The following is a 10098-nucleotide window of genomic DNA, read 5'->3' on the forward strand; positions in this document are numbered from 1 at the left end:
CTAGCTCTTCAGCCAAAATCCAAAACAGTATCAGCTTAATATCCGCTATGTCTTCTCTCAGGCAGCACATATATTACCCTGGCCCGTCTTATTTCAAGATTCAGTTTCACTGCCACAAAGTGTCTGCACCAGCATAGCAAGACAAGAGCCCAGCAATCTGCGTGCTTGTTATGGGAACATTAACTCCTCACCCCTCAGAGCAGCTGCAACAACGCAACCTAAAGCCCTAAGAAACAGGAAAGGGAGTGTTAAAGGGGACTCTGCTGAGGCAATAGATTATTAAAATAGTATTTTTGCCCTAGAGACCCAAGTTCAATCCCTGTTTCAGTCATAAGTGAGGAACTGGGTTTATCCCAAACCTCATTTAGTATAACTTACTGTTCAGCATGACTGCAGTAGAAGCATTTTAGCGGGGCTTATAGTTTTGGGACACATGCCATTTCTTAGGAAGGGAAAGGTTCATGAGACAAGTTTTGCTATTCTTTACATTTGTCTCCCGAAGCACTTAGAAAACCACAGGCATCAACATTAGAAATGGATGTTTTCATTACAAAAGCTACACTGCTCTTTTGCTAGTTTGATATTATGTCTAGGGCTCCAGGAGAAGCCACACACATCACAAGACTTGCAGAAAAGTGGCAGAAGCTGGCAAATTTGCTTCCAGTCAGCAAGAAGAGTTCAAAGAGTTCACATAACATCTGCTTCCAACACTTTCAAGAACATATCATGCTAAACTGCAAGGGACTGAAGCACCATCCCGCTTCCAGCTGGTTACGGTTGGGCCTGCCAGAGCTTTGAGAACGTCTAACATAGCCAAGAGCAATTGGAGGCAGTGCTGGATCTCAGACTTGGGGCTTGTTCTTCCTGAACCACGTCTTGAAGGAAAAAAAAGCAGCATCTACTACAGTCAGCTTTGGAACTGTGATAGGTCTGAAGGCCACACTGGAAACAACCATCAGCAAGTAACTTTGTTGCTCCATTCTCCCATGTATATAGAAGAGCTTAAGACAATTATGAGTGACTTTACATTAGACTACTATAAGTTACAACATTCACTCATAGGAATCCCCCTCAAAAAAAAAAAAAAAAAAAAAAAGCTAGACACAAGTGTAAAGTATCAACAAGTGTCCCAGAATAATTAAATATTTAACACTAAGTTGTGCTCTCAGCTGCCAACTCTTGCCTGCCCCTCAGTAAACACTGAAAAGTTGTCTCAGTCCTCTTTTCATAGCCACACCAATATTTATAGTAGTTAGTCCTGAGAAAGACATCCAATACTAAACTTTATCAAATCACCTAAAAATAAGCATGATGCATGCTTTAGAAGTGCCATGGATAGTAAATAAAGAGCATTTTGGAGCTTCCAGCTCCAGTCCTCCTTGCATAGTCTGACCCCTCCAGGCCTGATCAGACCAGAGTGTTTAAAATCTGGCCAGAGCATTTAAAGTCACTCCAGGCAAAGCTCGAGGCTCACTTCTTCATAGGGCCTGCACTAATCATTCCTGCCTGGAGACTCAGATAATCCACCAGTTTTGATTCATCTGACAAACGATGACAGGAAAGGAGGTAAAGGCCATACCGCAACAGGTATTGAAACACAAGCTCCAAGGAGTCCGCAGTCTGCACAGCTCCTTTGCACCTGTGAAAGACTATGCCCCAAAATTAAATACTACCAATGCATCTAGGGCAGTCTCACGTTTCCCAATGATTTCTAAGAGAACCCTGAGCCCTCAAAGCCAGCATATAGTCTCTGTCAGCAGTCAAAGAGGGCTGTTTCATTCCCGACTTCTTTGCAGAGCAGACCTAAGCAACCGGTGACATTTGATACCAGAGGGTGAATGAGACTGCACAAACGGCTGAAGCTCCCATCAAACCACGGCAGTGGAGAAGGCAGTTCTTCCAAAGCACTCAGGCAAGCACCAGTGCATCCTCTTTGCAGGGTTTGAATTTATTGTTAAGAATTTTTTTTTTTACTTCACAATTAACCTTTTCCAGTGTTATTTCAAGTGCTAACTAATGCTACAAGTCTACATGACATGATATTTTGTCAGACCTACAAAAGGAAGGCTGATACCCTCTCCTTCCTACAAATGGATAAAAAGGTGCAAAGAAATTAGTCACTCGGGAACTTTGCTTCAGAGCTGAGAACACAACTCGGTCTCAAGGCCACACAGGCCCATGTGCCTGTTATCACACAGATGGCCTCCCTTTAACCTGAGCTTCCACGCTCAGTCGGGAAGTGCAAAACCAGGTCCGAGATCCGAAAGAACTAAGTTCAAGTGCAATGAGAAACTCCCCTAGCAGTGGGCTATTTCCCCACCATGCATGACTGAATTTCTATTTTTCACAGATTGTTTTAGTTCTCCTCCCAACGAACAGGGCTCTGACTCATACACTTAGACTTTTGAGACGGAGAAGGGAAGTATTACACCCAAAGATACTTCTTTTTTTTAAGTCGCTTTTTCAGAAAGGAGGTTTACTGAGCACTCTGGTAGTAAATTTCCTTTCACACCTCAAAACCGATTTTTTGCACTGGGCATTCAGGCAGAACACCACATACTTTTAGGCAACTGCCTACCCACCCCCTCTTGAATCATGCTCTTGATTTTGCCACTTAAATGCACTGTATGAAACAAAAATCTGAGTATTGGCTCACATGGGTGGAGCACACATGGGTTTGGCTTCTGTCTAACACACACATTGCTCAAGGCACCACCATAAGTTTTACCCCAGCAGGTAGAATACAGCAAGAACTAAGTTTTCTTTGATTCACTTATGCTAAATTGCAAACCTCTTCTGTTTCCCCTCAGAAGGGTTCATCATAAATGCTACGAAAGTCTCACTTGGAAGCTTTTATTTTTAATTTTTTTTAATTTATTTTTTTTTTAACTTCACACTTGGAAAGCCAGGCAGCAGCTTCAAGTTAAGCACAAAGTAGGGATGTTCAGTAATTCACTAGCTCAGGAATGGGGTTTGCTTCCTGCCGTAGGATAACATTTTCAGAAGCTGCCTCAGATATGAGGCGCCTCAGACAGACTCCCACACCTTCTATTTAAGGCTAGCGGAGCTCTGCCTGCTCAGACCGTCTGGAGATGTCAGGTTCAAGGACTTGTTTGACATCTCCAGCTAGCTATTACACTAAGACTTTTGAAAACAGTCAGTAGCCTTAAAAAAAAATAAAATAAAAAGTCTGCCTTTTCCTACTGCCTTTTCCTATCTTCATGTCAGTGTAAACTGACTGTGGGCAGTCTTACAAGCATTTAGTGTTTTGTGGTTTGGGTTTTTTTTTTTTTTTTTTTTTTTTTTTTTTTTTTTTTTTTTTTTACTCCAATGACAGGAGCAGATAACTATTTTAGCATAAGGGAAGGTTTTCAAGTACTATGACTTCTATTCCCTAAAAGAAAACATACACACACACACACACCACTTACTACCTCAGGGTACTGTAAGGATTAATTAATGCTTCAAATGTTTTAAGATTCTCAGCATGAGGGTTATTATGGTAACAAGGAAGAGTCCACAACAGCAAATAAGGTATCCTTCTGGCATGCTAGCTATCAGATGATGAATTCCAGAAATAAGGCAACATGCAATTTTCACAGACTGGTAGGTCTGCGCAAAGTTACTGTGCATCACCTTTTCCTTGTGTTAATTTTGACACACTCTGACACATGCCGTGAGGATGTCTCTTTTCCCAGTGAGTACAAGGCCAATAGGCAGTTCCCAAAACAGCATGAGATCATCCCTAAGGAGTTAAGCTGAAGAATACAGTCAGTGAGGTCTGCAGAGAACACTGAACTGCTGCAAGAAGCAGAAAAGATTTTAAAAACTTGTATTTATTTGAGCCTTCCCCCATAACATTCACACAAGTAGTCAGAGAACAAATCATATGGGCAGACACTGCTCCATCCACAGAGGTTGAGATCTATGCATTTTTTTTCCTCCTTACAGCCATCCATGTTACATTATGATTTAATTATGCATCTCTCCCTAATGTTCTTCCTCCCACAAGTGTTTACTGGGAGCTATATACATTTCTCTTAAGTTAAATCATTTTCTCTTGTGGTCTATTGTAACACACTATCCATTTCCCACATTCCACTCTTTCCTTTCCTCTCTAATTAACCTGATAAGTGAAATACGTTCTTTACTGAAGACTAAAGGCTCACTGCTATTTGAAGGATTACTACTAGACCATGATGTATTTCACTAGAAGGCAGAGTCCTACTCCTGGCTTTGGCATTATCCTCTGTAAGCTTAGATAGGTCATTTCCCCCTAAAATGCTTACTACTTTAACCTGCAGTACATAAATATATTTGTGAGCTGGCCAAATACTGTTATCATACAGTTTTTTAGGATAAGTGTCTCATAAGTCTCTCCACAAGCGTTTGGGGCATGTAAAAGTATCTCAAAGCAGAACAAAATAATTATATTTAAGGACACCTTCTGTGGTGCAGGCCAAGAGCAAATGAGTGTCTCCTTGCTCAATTTAAAATCTACCATTAGAGCACTGCATTGATGCTCAGCATTACCCAGTATAGTGGACACTCAATCTGTAAGCAACATAGCTATGATTTTTAAATTTAATCCATCAGTTCTTTCATGCAGCAGTCAGTAAGCTCATGAAGCTACTGTGGCAGAAGCCCAAGTAATATAAAGAGTGAAGATTATTGATAAAACAGCTCTCATGCAGTATCCAAAAATGCCAGGTATCTGCACTATCTCCTAGGCATCCCTATGAGCTTTTTCACTTCTAGACACTGTTGACATTTCTGAAGGTATTTTGCTGGAGAAGCTTCCCACAAGAAAGCAAAGTGTGCACTACCAAAGTAGTATTCCCTTATCATATGTTGGGGGTGTGAGTATTTATACGGCTGGAGGAGATTGAGACATGAAGACATTCAGTTGTTCCTGAAAGTTTTTATTTACCAGAAGCCAAACTAAAACTCATGACTTCAAGATCTAGCTTTGCATTTTCAGTACGCCACACAGCAAGGCAAAGACACAGTTCTAACATGCTGCCTTGCCCTTGTCGAGTTTTGTCAAAGCAATTACAGAAGCACAAGCTACCAATCTGAGTAGGTACTTGTACTTAGCATTTTTCCTCCTCTTTTATGCATGCTAGCTCATACTACAAGAACACTTTTTTCCATTGCTGGGATTTCAATCTGCTAGGAGAGGCCAGGTTAGCACCACACAGCTGAGTTAGGGTCTGTACCTGCCCTCATTATCCTTCAGCAATTTGCTGAGAATCCCCCCAGAGACAGTTTTTCTTTTTAAGTAAAAAAATACACCAATAAAACTTCATCAGAGGAGGGAATTTCATTGCCCTAACACCCACCTAGCTTGTTCCAGCTATCTGTATTTAACAAGCAAATGCAAGTATCTAATGCACCTCTACAAAAGCCGCATCATTTAGCTTTACTGTTCAGCGCTATGCTACATTACATACAGAGATGCAGACACCTTTATACAGCATGGTAAATACACATGCTTCCTCCTCCAGAGCCAAAGCCCTCCTGATGATCAGGTGATGTATGAACATCAGCTAATTCAGCATGTACCATCAGACCCTGGAGACAGACTGCTAAGTACCCCTGTTTGGTTTGGGGTATAGAAGTTTCTAAGAGAGAAGGATGCTTTTGAGGCTAATGCTCAGGTCTGAGACCAAATATAACTCCAGATTCAGCTTCCATAGCTTTGAGACAGCCTAGCTTCCTTGACCAGAAATGAGATGGTCTCATCTCCATTCAAGTCCCTCCACCTACTGTTCACAGGCCTTAGTCATTCCCTTCTCAACAGCCCCCTTAGACCATCTGTTCTGCAGAAGTCAGAGGTGCCTTGTTTTCTCCACAACAAGCAATGCAGCTGTCCTAACAGGGCTGAGCAGCACGCTGCCTTGGATCAGTCCACAAGAACACAGCATACAGGCATTTATGCAGCCATCTGAACATAGTCCAGTGCTTTCAGTTTTCCCTGTTCATAAAGCACAGTTAACAGTAATACTCCCACAAATCCAGAATTTGTGCAGCAGTGCTTTGAAATCTTATTTAAAATGAAGCACCAGCATTTGCTATTTATTTTCACATGGCAAAATAAGAGCAGTATGAACATAAACGGATTTTAGAAACAACTTTGTCTTGTACATCTCCCCTTATCTGTCCTTTGGGCTCTCTCAAGTTAGATGAACACATTTTTTTCTTTTTTTAATATATATATATAATCAGAGCAATTTTGCTATCACTGGTGCCAAGCCTAAGGCCTTCTAAATAAAGAAAGGGGTGGCAGGCGGGATGTAGCAAGATCATAAGCATGGGCTAAATGACCCCCTGAGGTCCCTTCCAACCTGAATTAGCCTATGTGCCTATGACAACACCAGCAGGAAATGCCTACAGCTGACCAGATTAACCTTCCTTCCTGTTGCGAGGCCCAGCATAAACCAGTCCACAAAGAGGTATGTCACCTGCCTGACTTCCACCCGGCTTCTCTCACATCTTCAACGATTATAACACTGTCAGCTGGTATCCTAGTCACCATGCTGAGTCCCCGGCAGCAAAAGCACACATAGCAGCCACATCGACATCTGGTATTATAAATACAGGCTCTGCATTGTTGGGTAATCCGTTAACAGCAGAGTAAGTAACACTGAAAGAGTAATTAGCAGCAACTAATAAGCCATTGCATTCAGAGGGAGAAAGAAATCTGGTGAGACATGAGACTAAACACTGATTGCATTCAGCACTGCTCCTTCATGCTTTGAGGTTTCCAGCATACGTGGGATTTAGTGCTACTGCAGGATGCCAGCGGCAACCTAGACTGAAGTCCTGCACAGTCTCATGCGTGGCCTGGCACTGGGGAGGACTGTGCCGCTCTGCTGCATGGACATGCCCTGACTGCAATTTGAAAGAAGTCCCTCATGCACTGAGGGGGAGAAATCAGCCTGGACCAGGCCTCCAGTCCCTCAAGTGCCCCCATCAAACAGACAGGTCAGTACCAACAGCACCTGTATTTGTTCCTGCACAAGTTTTCATCCGCTCAGAGAAAAACTCATCAGCACTTGCATCCACTGTGCAGCGAGCAGCTGCTAAGCAAGAGCTGCTCCACCATCTCAATACCAATCCGGAGCAGTGACATGTCATGTCCACACTACAGCAATAATCATATTTGTACACAGTAAATCTATGCACAATTTCTCTTAGGCCTGTTCAGACAAAAAAGTAATCCACGCCATGAGGAGCCACATTTATTCTAGATATGATTTCCACAGCTTCCTACCACAGTTTAAGATCTACACAAAAAGGAAAAGGGCAATATATCACAGCAGGACCCAATCATTATTTTAACAGCATGGTTCTTGTAGCATACACACATACATTTTTGTGGCAATAAGTCTCATATTACCAGTCTCTAAACTAATCAGCACTTGAGTATCAAATGAAGAAAGACGTCTTTCCTTTTTCATTTTTCCTCTTTCCATTTTCACATCAATTATTTCTCTAAATGCTTTTCTACAGCCTGTTTCACCCAGGCCTCCCTGCTTCTGCTCAAGGGACCCTTCATAAATTCATTTTCTAAAAGCCATGGCACTATAACATGCTGCTTCGGAGACAGCTGATGGGACATGGTGAGGTCACAAGTTCTCTTGGGATAGGGATCATTAGAAAGAGATAGAAGACAATTTACTTCGTTTGCTCTCCGCCAGGTGGGTAAACTCCCCAGTTCTCAATTGCTGTTAGTGGAGATGCACCAAGGATGGATATATCCCCTCCTGTTTGCTCAATCTAAAAGAAGGGGACAGCAAACTCCGATTCACCGGCTGTCCTTAGAAGAACCATTCTCTGGCTCAACAGCCGTACATTATATATTACGCCACTGCAGCAGTGCCTGCATAGATCCTCTAAAAAGGATTTACTAGGTTAGACTGCCAGTAGCTAGAAAGCATGAAAACAGCAGAGCCAACAGGTGAACCACAGCTTTGCTTACATTTTTTTGAGGACCTGTTTTCCCTTTCTTCTTAGCAAGCTATAGTAGAGCAAGTCTTTCCCTTTAGGGGCAGGAATCATTTTCTTCTACATTTACAAACAAGTAGGTCCTGGCTTATGACCTGGCATTCAGTAAAATTACAGTATTTCTGGAAGGTCCTTCCCCTGGCGCAGTCCCCAGGAGCCTTGGAAGGTGCTGCATGGACTGTCAGAAGGCAGCTAGTGCAGATCTCCAGCCTTTGAATGCATATTTATGTGCTAAAACTAAAACAAAATAATTCTGGCTATGCTTTTCCACCAGATAGAACCACTGTACCCTTTCCCTAATACATTTAGTGCACACTGCACTCATGGCCCAAGCCTACGACACACACAGGTCCAGAATTTGGGGACGCTCGCAGATAAACAAGCAATTCACACAACACTGCAGCCCCTTCAACGGTGGAAGAGCTCTGCAAGCCATTTATTAACAAACAGCTCCCACAGAAAGAAAAAGTGGGGGTTTGGGGAGGGTGGGAGGAGAAACAACGTGCAATAGAGGTTGTCACAAATAGCTTGCAAGAAAAGAAAAAAAAAGCCACACAAACATCTGACCAGGCAATGGCAGCAGGAGCTGGTTTTAAGATAAGTCACCCGCAGCCTGCACCTTGATCATAGCTGAAGGGAGAGCTTGATAACTAACCCGTGTAGCTGGGATTGCAATTATTTAACGAGGCCAGACACAAGCTGGGGAACAACCCCCCTTCCCCAGGTGTTGTGTGTCTGCACCAGGAGCGGGGAGCCGGGCCGGGCGGGCTGCAGATGATGAATGTGAAGGTCACGGAAGGGAAGGCAGCAGAACCGTGTCTGTCGCAAAATGGGGGGATTGGAGCAGATAGCAGAAAGATAACCCCGTCCTTCCTCCAGCTTCCCTGCGGCTCCTGACATGGCACCCGCGATGGAGGACAGCGGAGCCGGGCTGGGAGGGGATTAAACTTAAACCCCACCACGACCAGCCCTGGCTTTCTGCAGCCGCATCCACCGCCGGGGCAGCCCGGGCCGCCGCCAAACCGCGCAAAAACGCGGCTCGGGGGCGATTTCCCCCACGTTTCTGCCCCCCCCCCCCAGCCCCCTTCCCTTATATAACAGCCGGGCAGGGGCTGCCCCCGGGCACCGCGGCTCGGCCCGCTCGGTGCGGAGACCTGCTCCGCGCACCGCAACGCCCGCGGAGCCGGCTGCGCTGCGCCGCGCCTGCACACGCACCCAGCCGCGCTGCCCCCCACGCACACGCACCCAGCCGCGCTGCCCCTTCGCTGCCCCCCATGCACCCAGCGGCGCTGCCCCCGCGCATGCATCCAGCGGCGCTGCCCCCGCACTGCCCCCCGTGCACCCAGCGGCTCCGTCCCTGCACATGCAGCCAGCGGCTCCGTCCCTGCACCGCACCGGCCGCGCACACGCGAGCGCCGGCTGCGCCCCTGCACCGCACTGCCCCCGCACGCAGCCGCTCTGCCCCCGCAGCCGGCAGCCCTGCGCGGGACGCGGACGCCGCGCTCCGGGGATGGCGGGAGGTGGGGGACACACGACACTTTACCTCCCCACGAAATTCTCCAGCACGGAGCTCTTGCCGGCGCTCTGCCCCCCCACCACGGCGATCTGCGGCAGGTCCAGGTTGGCGTTCTGGCCGATGGCGGCGAAGGCATCCTGCAGCCGGTTGACCAGGGGGATGAGATCCTCCATCCCGCGGTTCCCCATGGCTGCGGCGCTGCTCCGGCACCTCGCGCCGCCGAGGGGGCAGAGCCGCGCCGCGGCGCCCCACGCTCTCTCCGGCGGGACCTGCCCGCCCGCACCGCGCTCGGCTCCGCGCTGCCGCCCGGCTCGGCTCGGCTCGGCTCGGCTCGCCGCCGCTAGGGGGGGGCCGCGGGCGCCGGCGCCCCGCAGCACGCTGGGAGTTGTAGTGCGGGGGGAGGGGGCGCCCCGCCGCGCGTTCTGCGCCCCACAGCGAAGCCCGGCGCCATCTTAGCCCGCCCCGCGCTCCCCGAAACGGGGGCTGCCCCAGGCCGCCGCGGCCGTGCACCCCCGCGCCCGCGGTCGGGCGGCCGTGCCGGCGCTGTGTCTGTGTAGAGGGGCCTCGGCTGA

General features: G+C 46.9%; 1 protein-coding gene across 5 annotated transcripts in view; it reads right to left on the minus strand.

Moving 5' to 3' along the window:
• The window catches only part of DNM1 (dynamin 1), a 72638-nt gene extending 62823 nt beyond the window's left edge, over positions 1 to 9815 (minus strand). For all 5 annotated transcript variants that reach the window (XM_062591125.1, XM_062591122.1, XM_062591124.1 and 2 more), the window contains exon 1: positions 9554 to 9815. In XM_062591125.1, the coding sequence (XP_062447109.1) occupies positions 9554 to 9714 (161 nt within the window). In that variant the 5' untranslated portion in view covers positions 9715 to 9815. The remainder of the gene's footprint in view (positions 1 to 9553) is intronic.
• Between the last annotated feature and the right edge of the window lie 283 nt (positions 9816 to 10098).

The sequence above is a fragment of the Rhea pennata genome, chromosome 18, assembly GCF_028389875.1.
Source record: "Rhea pennata isolate bPtePen1 chromosome 18, bPtePen1.pri, whole genome shotgun sequence".
In the NCBI taxonomy this organism is placed as follows: domain Eukaryota; kingdom Metazoa; phylum Chordata; class Aves; order Rheiformes; family Rheidae; genus Rhea; species Rhea pennata.